Below are 20,014 nucleotides of genomic sequence, written 5' to 3' on the forward strand. Positions count from 1 at the left end.
CTCTCTCTCTCTCTCTCTCTTCCATTGAGAAGAGTTTTGGCAGTTTCTCGTCTGCCCCTCTCACGCACCCCATTCCCCTTCTGCGTGCTCACACACACACACACACACACACAGTGGCAGTGCTATGGCTCAGTAGCTCGGGGAGTCAGTAGTGTCACGCAGCAGTTGTGTGGATCTGTAGTGCTCATGTTCATGACGTCTGTATGCACTGCTTTTATAACTGAAGGCAAAGCCACTCATTAGTCTGGACACAGTGGATGGTTATGATTGGTTTTAGGGTCTTTGTCTGTGATTGGTTGAGGTTGGTTGGCCACCATAACTCATTGGCTAAGCTTTTGAAGTCCTTTAAACCCGTGAATGAATTTCCTCATTAGTTGTCCAACACGTTTCTGTTGGCCAAAAGAGTCCTGCTGAGACAAAGCCCTTCTCATGGGCTCTGGCTCTCTCTGCCTCTTTCTCACACACTCTAAACGTTCACACTGAGCTTTTGGGCTTTTCATTCACTGCGTGAACTCTGAACACTTGATTTCTCAAATCTGATGTTTCCACTGCAGCTTTTTGCAGCTTGACGCTTAACTTTTCTGAGCGGTGTAAAGCTCAGGTCTCATCATCTTTGTTTGAAGAACATGGACACTGTGTTATTTTCTCGGTTGTTTATCATGTTGTAATGGAACAGCACGGACACTCGATGCTCAGATCAAAACTCAACACACCTGAGTGAATGAACACCTCGTGACTGTCTGCTGGCTCAATGATTTCTCCAATGGACATCATTCTCAACCTGATAACGCCAGAGTCCTCGCCATCCACCTCGCCCTCCAACACCGTGAGTTCAGTGTGTGTGTGTTGTCAGAAAGCTCCTACAATTTGCTGAATTAGAATATTACACTTTAAATGTGCATTGGTACTCTTATGGACTTCATGATATGTACGCATTATTAGCAAACTGGATTTAATCCATTTTATGGTTTGTATGTTGCCAAGTTTTCACTCAAAAAGCCATGATTCACAGTGCTATTCCAAACTTGACTTTCATTCTTCTGAGGAATGAGGTTTATCATGTTTAAGCTGATATTTTCCATGAAAGTGAATAAGGATCCAAAGAGATCCAAAGTCCTCTGTATGACTTCTGAAGACATACAATAACTTTGTGAAAAACAGACCAAAATGTAGTGTGTCTCATAAATCTCCATCATGTAAAAAAAAAAAAAAAAAAAAAAAAAAGGCGATTCAACTTTGTTAAAGTTTCCAAGTCATATACAGGCTAGGACTGACATACCAGTGAGTAAATGATAACTGAATTGGCCTTTTTTTTTTTTTGGTAAGGGTTATTAGTGTGAATCTGCTCAAAGGCTTAGAAGAGACTTTCACAAATGCTGTTTTGACATAATTACTCATGAAAGGCTCTCTTGTAGTTCTTGACCCAAGATAACCAGGGATTTGTTGAGTTTCACAACAGTAACATTAGTACAGACAAAGCTAACACTTGTGTGCACATAACAGTAAGACCATGAAGTACACTCAGATGTGTTTAGTTTGAAAGTTAACCGCTACACAGTTTAGCATGTGTTATCCTTCTTTCTTCTGTGTGTGTGTGTGTGTGTGTGTGTGTGTGTGTGTGTGTGTGTGTGTGTGTTTTTGTGTTTTGTTATCCTTCTTTCTTCTGTGTGTTATAACATGTTCAGTTATGTAATTGTTCACTGCTGATGAATAAGGCATTGTTAGTGGCTCCAGTCTCCCTTAAAGCGACAGTAAAGAGGATTTCCACCTTTCTGAAACTGGCCTTTGTGTAAATATAAAGGGCTTTTACTGCCACAATCAACTAGGTAAAGAAACAGGAAGAAGAACACAGAGAGAGAGACATACTGTAGGCTAAAGTAAAAACACACACAAACAATCTGACATGTCTATTGTGTAATTCAATGTATTGCAAGTTTTATTCACTTCCAGTCCTGGAAATCACAGTTTTAAATCAGATGTTTCCATGACCATAGGAAACCAGTATTCAGAATTACTACTAATATACATAATATATTCATCTGTCAGAAGGCAAGTGTACATGCCCTGACTGGCACAACTGTACATCTCTTAGCATACAGTACCTGGTTGAGAGCTACAGTCATATTAATCATCTCATGATTAAGTGGGATTAAGGGTTTGCATGCCAGTTCATCGTTAAACAAACTGAAGCAGTGGCTGTATTTACAGAGCGGCGGCATAATTCACCCGTCTGGAGATCGGCTCACTCCACGAGGAACACACTGTTTCACACAAACCCTTCATAATCCCAGCTAACGGGGAATGTTTTTACAGCTATCACAAACGTTTATTTTAAGTTATGTTAATGTCAATACAGAATGTTCTAAAAGTAGTGTTTATTGAGCGCTCTTATAACTTTATTAAAATAATATTAAGAGAAAACCTCCTCAGAACAACATTTTTTAGAACGTCCTCATGATGTTATTTGTGCTTTAACGGTCTAAGAAACATTTGTATGATCTTTAAATAACATTATAATCACAAGAAGAAAACTAGACATTCTAACATTCTTACAATGTTAGAAATAAAAAGTAAAATAACAGAATATTTAGGTGAAAATAAAGTTAGTAGAACATTGTAAGAAAAATATTTGTAACCTTTAAATAATAATGTAATCACCACAAAAACCCTGGACGCAGAACATCCACTTCAGATAGAAGTGTAACTGTAGATCACGTTAACAGAGCTACTGGATTGAGATCATAGAGCAGATCTGCTCCACCGGTCTGCAGTCACACAGTAACACTGTAACAGTGATGAATAAGCGTCACAGGTGGTCATGGGAGATGTGTTTCAGATGCATGCTGATAAACAGCTATTTACTCGTCAAGTCAGATGCATGCCTCACTGTTTCTGGGTCCAAATGCTCTATCAGATGCCAAAACACAGTATTCATGATCATGATGTGTCAGCTCATCTTCTGATCAAGAACCACCCACCCACTCACTCAGACAGGAAGAAACCATGTGAAGTGACCAGCCATAGTTGTCTGAGGGCAGGCTGTGTCAGACTCACATGTCATGCCATGGTCTGATTATGCAGGACTACCTCAAGACTGTAGAATAATGTTCCGTCATTGATGAATAACTACATGAGTAACACAGTATTAGCACTCTAGTAACTACTGTTACCTAACAAGAAACTCTGATTAATGAAATACTATAGTGCTTAGTCGACTGTGGTAGGTCACTATTAGCTAATACTCTTTTTCCATATCTCTTGGAGAACTGCTAGGAGCTCCTGTGCTTCTGTATTCCAGAAGTTGTGTGTTCTGGTCTGTGGGCACGACTGCTGAGGCTGAAACTCACATTCAGCATTTCTTTCCCAGTCTTCTTCCTTCAGATGGTAATTTTTCTCACAATCAGTTCCTGATTCCAGACCAGCAAGCCTTCAAGGCTGGTGCAGAACCCGTTTTTCTGGGCCTTTTCTGTAGTTTCGAAAGTGTGGAAAGTTTCAGAAATCAACAGAATCTGTGGAAACTGAAGAAGTGTGAATCAGCAGAATTGAAATGCTTGTTGTTGATCAAATCACAAATGCCCTGCTCCCTATGTCTTCATTTATGAAGCATTTGAATCCTGCTTTCAGCTACTAGTAGCAGTGCTCAACACATTGGACTGTTTTTAAATTCACTGCTCAGAATTCTACAGATTTTACCACAAAACCAGCAGAAAATGTTTTAAAAAAGGGCAGATTGGAATATTGTACGGTCAGTGAATAACTGTAGCCAAGTCCTGTTTCCATACTGTTATCCGTGTCATTTTAGTTTCACTTTAAACTGATATGTGGCTGAATAACGTCCTGACAGAAGACTGTTGCTTTGGGTAGATAGCCTTGGTGTGTTCTTTGTGTCGTATAAGAAGCGTGCTGCTGGAGTGTACTTACATACGGCTCAGCCTTACTACACATACACTGGCACTATATAAATAAAGGTGACTTGGAGAATCCATCTAATCTTTCAATCAACAGCCAGAGTATATAAGCAGCTGTTCCAGCCTCCCTCCACCTCTCCAGTCTCCACCTTCATCTTAGGCACCTTGTCCTTTGTAATCTTCCTATATCAAGTTATGGGGGGGTATATCAGAGCTCGAGTTGAAGCTGTTTCATCGAGCCCCTCATGAGTGGACAGCAAGCCAAATAAATGTGCACACAATTTCCTTAAGATTATATGGGCAAACAAACTCGTTAAGTGTAGTAATGATTAGTCAGCCAGACGTTATTGTAAAACAAACTCCTTCAGTGTTACACAAGGCTTGATCATGCTGTTGGGGTTTATTTTCCCATAATGCCAGGCTGACTGTACATTATTGCTTATATAATATTGTCTATTAACACCTGTGTGACTTTAATGAATATGAGCAACTGAATTGCTAATTGTTTACTGTTTGTGTGCTTGTGATGGGCCTCATGGCTCCAAACTGGCAGAACCGGTCAGTCTCTCTCGGTTTGTGGGTTTGTCCTCAATCACCCGTTCCAGACGGCAGATTACAGACCTCATAAACACTGTGAGCTGGATTTCTGCTGGACTGTAAACAGATAGTGTTGCCATAGAAAGTGCATGAATCATGGTCTTGTGTCATTATACGCTTTATGCAACGTGACTTCATACTATTGTTTTTAGAGAATTACTCTGCAAAAGGTTATTTTAGTATGGCTTTATTAACACTTTGTTATATGTTATACTGTGGTGGGCTAATTCATAGGTAAAACATTTTTTTTAAAATAGCAGATACATTAAAGTTCAAAGATGGTGCTGCCGAGTTCGGACCCCGTCCAGGTCGCTCCGATTAGATTGTGTTTTTATTTACTTTTTTACTTACATTTATTTTCTCTTTTAACACACATAACGTCTGCACTGATCATTTACGACTAAGAAACACTTTTGGACATTGGACACTTTATCCTCCAATCCATCGTGGCCATCTGAGATTCTCTGGAACGCCGAGATGAACAATGACTTCCTGAATAACCACCCGAGGCGACGGAGCAAGAAACACAGCGGGAAACGCACTGGGATTCGCAACAGACTAAGAAAAAGAGCACGCAGCCCTCCTCTACCGAGCATTCTGCTCGCCAATGTCCAGTCTCTGGAGAATAAGATGGACGATCTTACATCCAGGATAAGTTTCCAATGGGACATTAGGGACTGTAACATCCTCTGTTTATCTGAAACATGGCTCACGACCTCGGTCCTGGACACTGCTGTAACGCCGTCTGATAACAGAACAGCTGACGCCGGTAAATCCAAAGGTGGTGGAGTGTGTTTCATGATTAACAAGAAATGTTGTGACCCCAGGAATATCTCACTCTGTCGTGCTCCTGCTCGCCTCATCTGGAACATCTATCCATTATTTGCCACCCATTCTATCTGCCCCGGGAGTTTTCATCGATAATCGTTACTGCTGTTTACATCCCACCACAAGCTGACACCGGCTTGGCTTTGTCTAAGCTTCACGATGTGCTCAGCGGCTACATCAACAAACATCCTGACGCTGCCATTATCATCGCTGGGGGTTTTAACAAAGCCAACCTCAGGCAGGTCATGCTGAAGTTATACCAACATGTATCCTGTCCAACCAGAGGACCGAATACACTGGATCATTGCTTCTCTCAGTTTAAGAATGCCTACAAAGCCCGCTCACGACCGGCTTTGGCAAATCGGACCATGCCGCCATTTTCCTCACACCGGAATATAAACAAAGGCTCATTCAAGAACGCCCGGTGCAGAGGGTGGTGACACGCTCTTCCGCCCACTCAGAAGCTATGCTTAAGGCGGCTCTTGATGACGTAGACTGGGACATGTTTTGGGCAAGTTCATCTGACGTCAGCGAGTTCACGGATGTAGCATTAAGCTTTGTAAACACGCTAGCCGAGCAAGCAACTGAAACAATATATATATGGACCTACTCAAGTCAGAAATCGTGGATGGGCAGAACAATTTGTGCTGTGGTAAACAAACACACTGCTGCTTACAACGCCGGTCTTTTGTCGGGGAACATGAACGAGTACAAAACATCGTGCTATGCTCTCCGATGCGCAGTAAGAGCCACCAAACTCCGATACAGGGAACGAATAGAGTCTCATTTTCAGCTCAATGACTCCCAGCGCATGTGTCATGGACTAAGGACCATCTGTGCCTTTAGAAACAAATCCTCTGCAGAGGTGAGAGCTGATCCGTCACTGGCAGATGATTTAAACTCCTTCTACGGCCGCTTTGAAAACAATCTAAGCAGCACGAGTCTGCTGATCAGCACGTCAGGAAGCAGCAGTCAGAGCAGCGATAATCATGTAATCACCGTGTCGGAGGACGAGGTTCGGAGGGCTCTAAAGCAAGTGACCGTCAGGAAAGCAGCCGAACCTGATGGGATTTCTGGCCATGTTCTGAGGTCCTGTGCTGATCAACTCGCTGGTTTGTTTACATCCATCTTTAATGAGTCTCTTGCTACCTCGGTGGTTCCCACCTCCTTCAAAAAATCTGTCATCATCCCTGTGCCTAAGAACAATAACCCCTCTTGCCTGAATGACTGTCGTCCAGTTGCCCTCACATCAATAGTCATGAAGGTCAGCTTATGATACTGTGGTTCAGGGCCTCATTTCCAACAATAATGAAGCCGCATACTTGGATCAGGCCAGGACAATTGTCTCTCTATGAATGTGAGCAAAACTAAAGAGCTGATTGTTGACTTCAGGAAGAGACAGCAGCAGCCCTATACTCCTCTTATGATCAGTGGGACCCCTATGGAGAGGGTAAGCAGTTTTAAGTACCTTGGTGTAAACATCTCCGAGGACCTGATTCGGACTTCACACATTCAAACTCAGGTTAATAAAGCCAATCAAAGACTGTAGCATCTGCGACAGCTGAGGAAATTCAGGGTCTCACCAGCAATCCTGAAAACTTTCTATTCAGGGGTCATAGAAAGTGTATTTGTGACGAGTGGGGCGGGGCCGAGAGCCATGGGAACGGAGCGAGGCCGGTGGAGTGATTGGGAAATGAGCGACACCTGCTCCACTCACCACTCTCGGGTCCCACGGAGGAGATCGGAAGGATACGAAAGAGGAGCGACGACAGTGAAAGACGAGAGAGGGCCAGGCCTGGGTTTTATTTTGGGTTTGGTTTTTGTTTGTGCGTGGCAGTCGCCCGTGAGGGGCTGTCGCGCTGTTTTGTGTTTATTTTATTATTAAAGGTTTTATTTGAGTGTTCGCCGGTTCCTGCCTCCTTCTTCCCGTGAATATGAAGTTTTTATTGTTACACTGGTGCCGAAACCCGGGAGGAAGGAGGGACACGCTGCCGAAGATCCCTTGCCGCTGGGGTGAATCCGCGGTGCCGTCGAGCAGGGCGTAGCAGTCTGGTGCCGTGGACGCTCGAGGCGGTGGGCTGGAGTGAGTTGCTGGGGACTCACTGCCGGCCGCCCGCAATGGGAGGGACGGCTGCCGTCCATGAGGGAGCGGAGGAGTCGCCGCCGTTCGCCAGGTGGCCGGAGCCTGCTGCCATCTGCCGGAATGGGGAGGAGCAGGGAAGGGAGGACTCCTGCCGGCTGCCCGAAAGCGGAGGAGCTGTCGCCGTCCACCAGGCGGCGGAGGAGTGTCGTGCCGTCCACCGAGGGCCATCCAGTGCCGCTGCCAGGCACCGCGGGAGAGTTCCCCCAGCTGGTGGAGGGCTGAGCGGCAGCGTGTCTGGGAACCGGAATCTTTTTTTTCTCCTCTCTCCCCTCTCTTGTCTCTGTCGCTCGTCATCCTTCCATCTCCTTTTCTCTCGCCTCGTCTGTCCTTACCCCCAGGTTCCCACAGGTCACCGTGAGCGGTCCCTCACGGTGGGGGGGGGGGGGGGTAGAGCGCAGTCTCGTGGGTATCCCCCGGCCTGCGAGGGGCGATGGGGGTATGTGACAAGTGGGGCGGGGCCGAGAGCCGTGGGAACGGAGCGAGGCCGGTGGAGTGATTGGGAAATGAGCGACACCTGCTCCACTCACTGGTCTCGAGTCCCACGGAGGAGATCGGGAGGATACAAAAGAGGAGCGACGTCAGTGAAGGACGAGAGAGGACCAGGCCTGGGTTTTATTTTGGGTTTGGTTTTTGTTTGTGCGCGGCAGTCGACCGTGAGGGGCTGTCGCGCTGTTTTGTGTTTTATTTTATTATTAAAGGTTTTATTTGAGTGTTCGCCGGTTCCCGCCTCCTTCTTCCCGTGATTGTGGAGTTTTTATATTGTTACAGTATTGTGTCAGTGTATCTCAGTGTGGTATGGGAACAGCTCCAGTCAAGACTGCAAAGCCCTGCAGAGAGTTGTGCGCTTAGCTGAGCGCATCTCAGGGTCTGCGCTACCATCGCTGCAGGACATCTACCTCAAATGCTGCAAAAGCAGATCTGTTAAAATCATCAAGGACTCCATCCACCCCAGTAACCATCTTTTCACTTTGCTGCCATCTGGTAAGCGCTTCCGTAGCCTAATGGCAAAAACTGAGAGACTTCAGAGGAGCTTCTTCCCCATCAGGCTCCTAAACTCAAAACCAGCCTCTTAACATCTACATGACTTCACTAAATAATCACTTAATAATCAGTAAGATATTCATCATTCTCTATCTCATATTGACATACTGAAAGTGTCACTACCTGTTTGCACATTCGCATCTTGTACATTCCTGTGTATCTTAATATTTAAGACTACAGTATACTTTCATGCACATTATTTTCTATTCTATATTTAATTCTACAGTATACATTTTTTTAAATATTTTATTATATTTTTATTGTTTACTTTTATTTCATTCTTTCATAGCTATATTCATGTATATTTTCATCTGTGTTGTATTCTTTAATAATTGCACTGTTCATGGAGCGGAACTGACTCACATTTCACTGCTGGTTATATATTCTCTATATAATCGTGCATGTGACGAATAAAAATCTTGAATCTTGAAAAAAAGTTATTTTGTTCATTCGTGACTTAATTCAAAGAAGAAAAAAAGTACATTTTGTATATTTGGCCAAATGGTGTTCATGTAGGGTTTCATTTAATGACATCCTAATATATGTTATGTTTATTTTTTTTAATAGTGCTGTTATACTCATTTCTAGAATCGTATACTACATTCTGTTTAAAATTACTGACTGAACAGGGCTCCCGTGTTGAAATATCAGTGAATTTTATAGTCTGCATTTCCCTGTATATTAAGAAATTCTAATGAATCCATATTCTCCAAGCATTCTCTGTTATTATGTATTTATTTGACAAGTGAGTCCGTTTCGAGAACAAAAGCGAGAAACAGTGAGACTGGTATAAATAGGTCTGAATGTTTCCTTTACTGAAGCCAGTTGTTCACACTGAATAAATTAATCTATTTACAATTATTCAATATCGCAAGAGCACTAACCACACAGAGGCTTCAGAATGAATCAAAATACGGCTCCGTTTGAATTCAACAATCAGTGCTGGGTTCAGTTCGAGCAGCGGTCGTGATCAGCACTGGTTTTAGGGATGATGTCATGTTTAAAGCTGCACGCGGGAGGAGCTCGAGCTCGAGTTCAGCTGCCGGTGAGATTTCCACACGACTTGTTGAGGTTCAGGAGAGAGAACCCGGCTGTAGCTCTCGATGAGGAGATGCACTGGGAGCAGCTGCTGCGAGCGCGGAGCGGGACGGTGAGTGCGCGAGGGCTCTACACACATTATAACCCGTTATAACGCTCTGAAGACGGAGTCGCGGGGAGATCATGCATCATTGTGTCATTTCAGCCTCGTGCTGCACTGTTTCCCTTCACGTCCGGTTGACTCTCTCTCTCTGCTGTGCTTGAGTAAGATCAGAGCTATCTGACTGAATGTCGTTTTAGTGCAGGCTTCCAACTCTCAATACGAACATGTTCCTCTTCATCGGTATAGCAGAACATGAACAATATTACATTATCTCATGCTTATATCAAATCATCATTTTAGTGGTTACGATCTTTTCACAAAGCCCTTGTTTAATGGAGTTATTATTGCTGATATATAGGTCAGATTTCACAGTGCTGTCTGACAGAGAGGACTGTGCTGACCTCAATATTCTGCTCATTCTGTCTGAGCGGATTGTTTAACTATCAGGTCGACACATACGTGTATTGTTGCAAATATGCCTTTTCCCTTGTGAGATAGGAGTATCTTTGTCTTGATTTCCTCTCTAAAAAAGTGTTGAAACTTCCTTTAAACAGGTTCAGTTTACTGTGAGATGTTTTCAGTAAATGTACTTCACAAAAACGAGGCACTGTGGTCTCTTTATTAGAATGAAGGCAAACGTGTGTGTGTGTGTGTGTGTGTGTGTGTGTGTGTGTGTGTGTGTGTGTGATGGAGATGTTGACCTTTAATAGCCTCCGTCTGCATGCATGCGATTGCAGAAGCGGGCGATTGCTTCACTGTGTCTGCAGAAAGACACAGAAAGACCTATTTTAAGAACTGACATGACTTTTCTCGTCTTTGTCCCTCCCTCGGCTTCCTCCTGGCCGTTTCTTTGTGTTTCTCAGATCGAGAGGCTGGAGGGCGGTCTGGCGGCGTCCTACGGGGCGGACGGTTCACTGCTGGGCTCGGAGGACGCCGGTCTGGACCCCCAGCGCACACGGCAGGCCATCGCACAGCTGCAGCAGAAGATCCTGAAGCTGACGGAGCAGCTGCGTATCGAGCAGGCGGCCCGCGACGAGAATGTGGCCGAGTACCTCAAACTGGCCAGCAATGCCAACGACAAACAGCAGAGCTCCCGCATCAAACAGGTGTGATCTCACGCTTTCACTGTATCTTACACATGAACCAGCCTGCTGTCTTTTTATATGTGCATGCATGCATCTTCATAACATGTCTGCAAAAAAGAAGACAACTAGAATTAATATTCTTCATGATAATTAATCTTGTATTTGTATTATTATCATTATTATTTAAAATTTTGACATTGTTTTCATGACAATTCATGTCGGCATTTTGTATTTGGCAAATGTATGGTATAGACCTTTTTGTGAACAATTCATCTGTGCACGTTTCATTTTTAAAAGATATGTTGATCTGGTAATGCTTAATCAAAATGTCTAGTTGGTTTATCTGGTAAAGTGGCATATGCAGGACTACTCCAATCATTTAGTCCTCTGAAACTCCAGCCCTACAAGCTCACTCTCATCTGAGAGCCACGCCCACATCTTACCATCCAATCAACAACTGATCCAAGTCCCGCCCTGCATTTATCTTTTCCTGTAAATCTGTCATATTTGCTGCATCTCAATGTGATACTTATACTACGCCCTTAAAGTATGCACTTTTTTGGTGAGGAAAAGGTACACACTTTTGAGTGTGTAGTAGAAGAGTAGGCAAGCTTTACAAACTATCACGTCATACAACTGCGTCTTTAACGGACGCTCTGTCGCACAGTTACACACACCCTGTCACTGTAAACTGGCCTGTCAATCATCTGTCACAGTTAACATCCTCTACATATCATTTCATTTAACTTCTACAATATTAGAGAGAAAAGAACTAGCGTGTTGATCTGCCAGCCATGGGTCTTCTTCATGCAGAGATCTCTGCTCAGATTTTTTACATAATAAAATGAATGGCCAAACGGATGTTTATAAAAGTTCACATTGTTGTTGCAGATGAAATATAACACAGATAACATTAAAGACATATTTTTACCATGTTAAATGTTGAGTATTAGTAACTCAAACACTCAAACTCAAACTTAAACACTTTTTATTCGTGTTTGTAGTTCTGAACTGAATCCTTCACCAAAGTGCAATGTATTGTGGGTAATATTAGTCATTAGAGTGTGCAAGGATCCACACTTCAAAAACCTACCTACTTTGTGACTTTAAGCAACTGTGAAACAACAGTCTTGGGCCAGTATTGCCACCTTGTGGCCAAACTAATTAGTGCAAAAAAAAAATTAAAAGCAGGTGTGTATGTGTGCTTAGAAAAATCAGGCTGTGCACGCACTGTGCTAATGGCTAAATTCATGTCAAGTGCGCTGTATGCATAAAAACCAAAGTAGAGTTTGGGCTTTACTGTAAAGTAGTGTTCAGACTGACAGCTGCACTACGGTGACTGGAGCTCATCTGTTTTCAGTCAGAGTTGGCTCTTTCTTGATGCAGTTAGACACAGGCTAGAAATGCCTTGACTGGAGCTCATCTGTTTTTAGTCTGTTTCTTCTCTTTCGTTTTGATTTCCTCTCTCCCTTGCTCTTCCACACACCCCCACATTGTCTCCATCTTCAGGTGTTTGAGAAGAAGAACCAGAAGGCGGCGGCGAGCATCGCCCAGCTGCAGCGTAAGCTGGAGCATTACCACCGGCGTCTGCGTGAGGTGGAGCACAGCGGCGTGCAGCGGCAGCCCAAAGACATGCTGCGGGACATGCAGCAGGGCCTGCGAGATGTGGGCGCCAGGGTCATCACGGGCCTCAGCGAGGGAGTGGTGGACAGTGTCAAGGGCGGACTGTCCAGTTTCTCCCATGTCACGCACTCGGCCGCCGGGGCAGTGGCCTCCAAACCTCGCGAGATCGCCTCCCTGATCCGCCACCGCTTCGGCAGTGCCGATAACATCAGCGTGCTGAAGGACGGGACGGAGGATGCTGAGGACGGTGTGGCCGCTGCCGGACGCTCTCTGGGATCCGCCGGCGGACACCTGCAGTCCAGCCCAAAGTTTGGCAGCGATGAGGACTGTTCGAGCACCACCTCGGGATCGGTGGGAGCCAACAGCGTGACGGGGGCCCCCGGGGGCCCGCCCAGCTCCAGAGGAAACACACTAGAACGGGGCCACAGCGGCAGCCTGGACATGTTACTGCAGGAGCTGCAGGAGCTGCGAGATGCTCAGACACGACTGGAGGAGACGGTGGAGAGTCTGAAGAGCGGCTGTCTGAAGGAGTGCACACTACTGATGCAGGCGCTGCAGGAGGAGCGCTTCAGGTACACACACACACACACACACACACATACTGACAGACACACACACACACACATACTGACAGACACACACACACACACACACACACACACACACACACACACACACACACATACTGACACACACACACATATACTGACACACACACACACACACACACACGTCTCACACACACACACACACACACACACACACACGCACACACATATATGCACACACACACTCACTCACACACACACGCTCATACACGCACACACACACACACACACACACACACACAGACACACACACACACACATACTGACAGACACACACACACACACTGACACACATACACACACACAGACATACTGACAGACACACACACACATACTGACACACACACACACATACACACATATATGCACACACACACTCACTTGACACACACACACACACGCCCTCACACACACACACACACACACACACATATATGCACACACAACTCACACGTCATGTACGAACACCATATAGAGTCTATACACCCACACACACACATGCTCACCACACGCTCACAGACATGCACACACACACACCCACATACTGGTCACAGTTTACAAACACCATTCATAGACCCAGAACCCACATATATACACACACACACGAGATCACAGTCATGTACGAACACCATAGGTTCTGTTGATTTGATTGATTATGTGGTTTTGGTTTCGTTCAGCAAAATAAACAAATCTTTTATCAAGTCATTTTGTTCATTTTAGCAAAATGTAATTAAAATGTTACGTGTTACTTCCCTAACACATCTACTACTTACGCAAACGCTGATCACACCCTAAACAATACAAAACTATAATGCTATTAGAAACAGAAAAGATTCATACATTGTTTACCTGGTTCTTCAGTCTACAACATGATAATATATATTGTGGCAATGGTCTAAAGCAGGGGTCTTCAACTAAAACTGATTGAGGTCCAGTAATGACCAGATGAGGTCTGGACAATTATATGCCTAAAAACATGAACTGATGGTTTTTACCAGACCAGGGTATTTAAGCTCAAATTTAAGACTTTAAGACCTGCACAAATAAAATAAAAATGACTCTGAAAAGCATGATTTACAGTTCAGACACAGGTTTTATATAGATAAACGTCACATTTCAGCTTTTAAACCATTTTTTTTTAAGAAATTGAAGTCAAAAGTATCAATTGCTATATTAATTTAAACAATGTTGATCAATTATTATTAATTAAATAACAAATATATGTTTTACTGTCTTAATTGTTTAGAATATAATAATGCATAATCTTCTTGTCTATCCACCGGTTCATATTAACAGCCCTGTGTGTTTTCTGCGTAAAAACATGGCTGGATGTTCTCATCGGTCTGAACAAAACCAGCAGCTGCACGTTCATTCTCTGCCAGCAGGAGGCGCTGTCTGAACGGTTTCCCCGGTAACGGCAGTACAGGAAGCAGCAGTGCTCGTGTTTATTCAATGAAATCACAGCCTTTAGAAGTTTAATCGTCTGGAGTCCATCAGCTGGTGACCCCTGGTCTAAAGTGTCGTTGATTTTATTAGAGGTTTTGCTATAAAATTTATATCTGTTTGAAATCATGGTAACACTTTCTATGAAGCACGTATTTATAATACATTATAAGGGTATTCTTAAGGCATTATAATGAATGCATAATAAATTATAAAAACCTTATAATATGTTGTATCATCTCATGAATAATCATAACAATTATAATGCATCATAATACTTACGTATTTGTGGTTATAAGTGTAAGAGTATGATTATTTATGACACACAATGAACACCATATTAAATCTACTTCATGTACAGTATAATGGACTGTTTCATATCTCATCGTTGTTTATTTAAGATCTAGCTTGTGAGTGGTTAGATGTGAGTGTTATTTGAGTGTTTCCTGTGGAGCTAATGTTAATTAACTGATGTGAGCTTAATACTCCAACTGAAAAAACAATGCAGTGTTTTATATGGTTACATTTTATTTTGATGGTCCTCTCAATCAATCGACTATAAGCAACTTTGCCACTACATGTCAACTAACTCTCATTAGAGTATCAGTATGCTCAAGTATGGTAGAATCTAGTATGGTAGAATAAGCTGAGGTACTTGCAAAGACACTTATAGTCAGTGTATCTGTTGGTTGACCATCAAAATAAAGTTTTAGCATATATTTACAGTAGCAGATATACTAATACTCTAATGACTGCTAGTTGACATGTACAGTAGTTGCAGAGTTACTTATCAACAGCTGTCTAAAGGGTAACATCAAAATAATCAAACCGATATTACAATAAAAATAGTTTAAAGCAAATGTGTTATATTACACATTCAACTGATTATAATAATTATTATTATTATTACTTATAAGTGGCCTTTGATCGCTTTAAGTAAAGTAGCATCAGAAAAATGGCAAGATATGAGGCTTATGATACATTATAACTATGAGAAATATAATTCACTGTAAAAGCTGATGCAACGTGTTCACTGTGTTATAAATCATCATACTCTTAAAAGCTATAACCACAAATAAGTAAATATTATAATATATTAAAACTGTTCTTATGAATATTCATGAGATGATACAACATATTGTAAGGTGTTTTATAATGCATTATGCATTCATTATAATGCCTTAAGAATACCCTTATAATGTATTATAAATACAGGCTTCATAGAAAGTGTTACCAAAAAAAGAGTAATTTAAAGCATAATAAGCCATGAAAGAGAACTCAGTTCAGTGCTCGCTGTTTTTGCACTTTTACCATGGTAGTTTAAATACTTAATTGCTGATGTTACATTTGGACTGTACATTCAGAAGACAACTGATGCTGTTGCCTGGTTTCTAACAAAGTTTTCTCGTTCCTTGCCACAGCTGCCTTTGTCCTGAACACTAGGGGACTAGATATAGACCTGACACACTGTAGGTAGCACATCATAAGTGTTATGCCATGACTACTTTCAGTCCTCAGTTACACCGCTTGGGGCCAGAGATGCAGAATATGAAATATCCAGTCATTTATATGCACCATGTAACTGTGTCAGTGATACACACCACCACATAGAAATTAGGCTCGTCAGTTCACCAACTTGTCATGATCTTTCATAATTCTCAGTTTCACCAGATAAGGAGTTAAGTGATTTGTGTTATAAAGCTAATGTGGTCTGTATGATTGTTTATACAACTCTAATCTAGAAAATGTGACTTTAAGGCACGAAAACATTATAATTTTTATATTATATTTCATCATCTTTAATATATATTTTTTATTTTATTAGCATCCTGGTTTTCTGTAAAGCTACTTTGAAACAATATGTATAGTGAAAAGCACTTCAGAAATAGGTTTGACTTGTCCATGTTAGTTTTTCATGTAATATTTAGATGTAGCATTTTCCCTGCTCTCCACATCTGTACCAGAAACAGATATTTGGGTTGTGACCCAGCAGATCTGTGGGCCTGAAATAGACTCAGATTAGACTTTTTCCTCTTAAATAAAAGTCTGAGAAGGGAAATGAATGAGAGGGTGAATGTGAGTTCACACACAGAGAGAGAGATGAATAAATAAACAGATTTTGCCCTAAATGTCCAGCTTGTGGTCAAGCATTTTACTGTTGGCTTGTAATAACAGAAGCACAAAAATATAGCTGAAAAATCAACATGCTGTCAAGCTAATGGATAATTTAATTTTGCAGTAGTTAAAGGAATATAAAAGCAGTGCTAACCCTCTTTTAAAATTAGATCTGGCCATTCTTGAATCTGAATATTAATGGCATTTCAGAGCCTGGATCATATTTTTGCTGAGCCCTTCAGCTGTAAACACTATGAACTGTTTTTGTATAAAAACAGTGAAGATTCTTTGTGCCTTTGGAAGATAAATATGACTGAATTTATGTTTTCTTTCATTTAGTGCATTTAAATTGAGTGTTTAAACGGTTTTAAACGAATCCATTAGTCCACAGTTTGTGGTGTCGTCTCTGAACTGTTGGTCACACGGTTGAGATGAGTAAGTGTTTCTGAGTGAAGACCAAAACATGCACAATAAACACTCTGACGCAGAGAGACTTGTTAACAGCCTCATGTACAGGAAGTGACCGCGTTTGTGGTGTTGTGTTTCTGAATGTGAGCGCTTAGAGGAACAAGTCAACGATCTGACGGAGCTCCACCAGAACGAGATCCTGAACCTGAAACAAGAGCTGGCCAGCATGGAGGAGAAGATCGCGTACCAGTCCAACGAGAGGGCCCGGGACCTGCAGGTGTGTGTGTGCAGTGATGGCCTCACAGGTCACGATACTAGTTATGCATGGCTTGATCAGGTTTGTAGAAATGTAGCACTGCATCAGTGTCTCAGCAATGGATGCTCTGCAGTGAATGGGTGCCGTCAGAATGAGAGTCTAAAAAGCTGATAAAAACATCACAATAATCCACAAGTAATCCACAGCACTCCAGTCCATCAGTGAACATCTGGAGAAGACACAAGATGAAACAAATCCAGCATTAAGACGTTTTTAACTCAAATACATAGAGTCTATAATCCATAATAACACTTCCTCCAGTGAAAAAGTGCATCTGCTGTTGTCTCTCACATCAAAATCCAGACACATATTTGTTTAGAGCTGTTTAAACGCTGCTTGATCTGTGCAGATTTCTCTCCTGATTCACACCAGATCACTTTTTCACTGGAGGAAGTGTTATTATGGATTATAGACTCTATGTATTTGAGTTAAAAACATCTTAATGCTGGATGTGTTTCATCTTTTGTCTTCTCCAGATGTTCACTGATGGACTGGAGTGCTGTGGATTACTTGTGGATTATTGTGATGTTTTTATCAGCTGTTTGGACTCTCATTCTGACGGCACCCATTCACTGCAGAGCATCCATTGATGAGACACTGATGCAGTGCTACATTTCTACAAACCTGATGAAGACACAAACTCATCTTTATGTTGTTTGGTGTCTTGTTGTTGAGCACATCTTCAGCAGATTTTTTTTTTTTGGATGAACTATTCCTTAACTTAAGCCCAAACTTATTCAGTTTTTCTCCAAAAATGATTATATATCATTATCGTCACACACAATGACAGAGTTGAAGGTAAACAAAATACCATATTTGAGCAACATTACAGTAATATTAGACTATTTTATTATTGCTACTTTTAAAATTAAAAAATCATCGTGTTGCTGAGATATTGTGATTTTATTTGTCATTTGGCACTGGTAGTGAATGAAATCATGAGGTTTTGCACACATGAACACACTGCAGGAGTTGTGCGATCAGTGTGTTGTGTGAGACTGACCTGCGGTGTGTGTGTGTGTGTGTCAGGAGGCTCTGGAAGCGTGTCAGACGCGCGTCTCTAAGATGGAGCTGCAGCAGCAGCAGCAGCAGGTGGTTCAGCTGGAGGGCCTGGAGAACGCCACGGCTCGCACACTCATGGGCAAACTCATCACCGTGCTGCTGGCCCTCATGGCCGTGCTGCTGGTCTTCGTCTCCACCGTCGCCAACTGCGTGGTCCCGCTGATGAAGACGCGCAGCCGCTCCGTGTCCTCGCTGCTGGTCTTCCTGCTGTTCGCCGTGCTCTGGAGGAACTGGGAGGCTTTCTCAGGACACACCTTCCGCCTCCTGCACGTGTCCTGATGAGCGCACAGAAGATACGCTGCTCTCAGACTATTTTGCACAGTTTTTCCCTATGGAATGCCTTTGGAGCATTGCTCTGGAATGAGATTAATATTAATATTACTCATATTTCTAATATAATTTTAGTTGAATGTAGCATTAGCTCACGCAAAAATTAAATTGTCATCATTCCTCAGTGTTGTGAGTAAACGCCCGTATGCTGCTATTTTTTCAGATGAACACAAAAGGAGAAATATTGAGGTCCTAGTGACTCAGAATGATGATGAACGTGAATGAAGAGAAAGGGTGACCTGAGCTCCTTCTGTGTTCAGTGGAAGAAGAGCATCATGTATTAGATGTGAGCGGGAGTGAGGTGAAGCGTTCAGCAGTCTGACTGAAGTGATGATTAGAGCTGCTTTCACAGCGTCTGAAGGAAGACTCGAGCCTCTGACATCATCCTCTGCTTTCAGTACTCATCATTCTCAAGAGGTCAAAGGATGTTGCTGTTTACTAGCACTACTAGTTTTAAATGAAGTATTAATTTATTGAATATTACACCGCCTTACTGGACCTGTGACAGACAGCAGAGAAAGACAATATCAGGAGTAGCTGGGACTGTGTATTCCTAATGTCTGTAACATGAAGGTGCAGTGTTTCTGATCTGGTGTTTTAGCGTTGTGATGGAGAGGGCTCTTTTGATGATCTGTCGTGAATGATGGATCAGGACTGTTCTTATGAATGGAGACGCTTGTGTGTTTGATCATAAGCTGGACTCAAGCTGACGAATCTTCTCACACCTCCACCCGTGTGTCCTTCAGATCTTATGAGCTGTTAGCACAGGCGTCTAACTGTACAGTAATAATGTTTAATAGTTCTGTCTGTCATTTAATAATCCTCAGGGGATGTCCTCTGCTGAAGCTGTATTGTGTGTGTGTGTGTGTGTGTGTGTGTGAGAGAGAGAGAGAGAGAGAGAGAGAGAGAGAGAGAGAGAGAGATGTTTTAAACCACTCTAGTGCCTTCAAACACATCTCTTGATATCTTTTGTAATAAAGTTCATTTCTGACTAGAGCTTTAGTGTGCACAAGCTTTATACTTTATTACAATTTAAAATGTCAATCTTAATTTCAGGAAACACTGAAGAAAGTTTAGAAAACATGAAATTGTGAGAACACAATAGACATATGGGGAAAAACAATAAAACCGTTAAGTCCCATCCAGATAATCCACAGTGTCCATCTTCCTTTAGGACGGCATCAGTGTAGGACCTCCTGTGGTCTCTGTGGTCGTAGCAGGTCTGAATGTCCCGTGTGGCCATGAAAAGAATGACCGCTTCATCCTCAACAAAGTGCAGTCTAGGACTGAGACTGGCGCGTTTGGCCGCGTGTTTAATTTATCTGACAAATGTAGATTTGTTTGGATGGCAGTCGCAGCGCTCCTC

At 42.6% G+C, this 20,014-nt stretch overlaps 1 protein-coding gene across 5 annotated transcripts in view; it reads left to right on the forward strand.

Annotated features, from left to right (window-relative positions):
* LOC109057541 (transmembrane and coiled-coil domains protein 1-like) overlaps positions 1-19,644 on the forward strand; it is a 38,698-nt gene extending 19,054 nt beyond the window's left edge. For 4 of the 5 annotated variants that reach the window (XM_042762981.1, XM_042762980.1, XM_042762982.1 and 1 more), the window contains 4 exons: positions 10,522-10,764; positions 12,253-12,939; positions 17,083-17,217; positions 18,286-19,644. In XM_042762981.1, the coding sequence (XP_042618915.1) occupies positions 10,522-10,764; positions 12,253-12,939; positions 17,083-17,217; positions 18,286-18,597 (1,377 nt within the window). In that variant the 3' untranslated portion in view covers positions 18,598-19,644. Of the gene's footprint in view, positions 1-154; positions 827-10,521; positions 10,765-12,252; positions 12,940-17,082; positions 17,218-18,285 lie in introns of those variants that run through there. The other variant, XM_042762983.1, reaches the window with a different exon arrangement.
* Positions 19,645-20,014: the final 370 nt, after the last annotated feature.

Source organism: Cyprinus carpio, chromosome A8 (genome assembly GCF_018340385.1).
Source record: "Cyprinus carpio isolate SPL01 chromosome A8, ASM1834038v1, whole genome shotgun sequence".
Taxonomy (NCBI): Eukaryota; Metazoa; Chordata; class Actinopteri; order Cypriniformes; family Cyprinidae; genus Cyprinus; species Cyprinus carpio.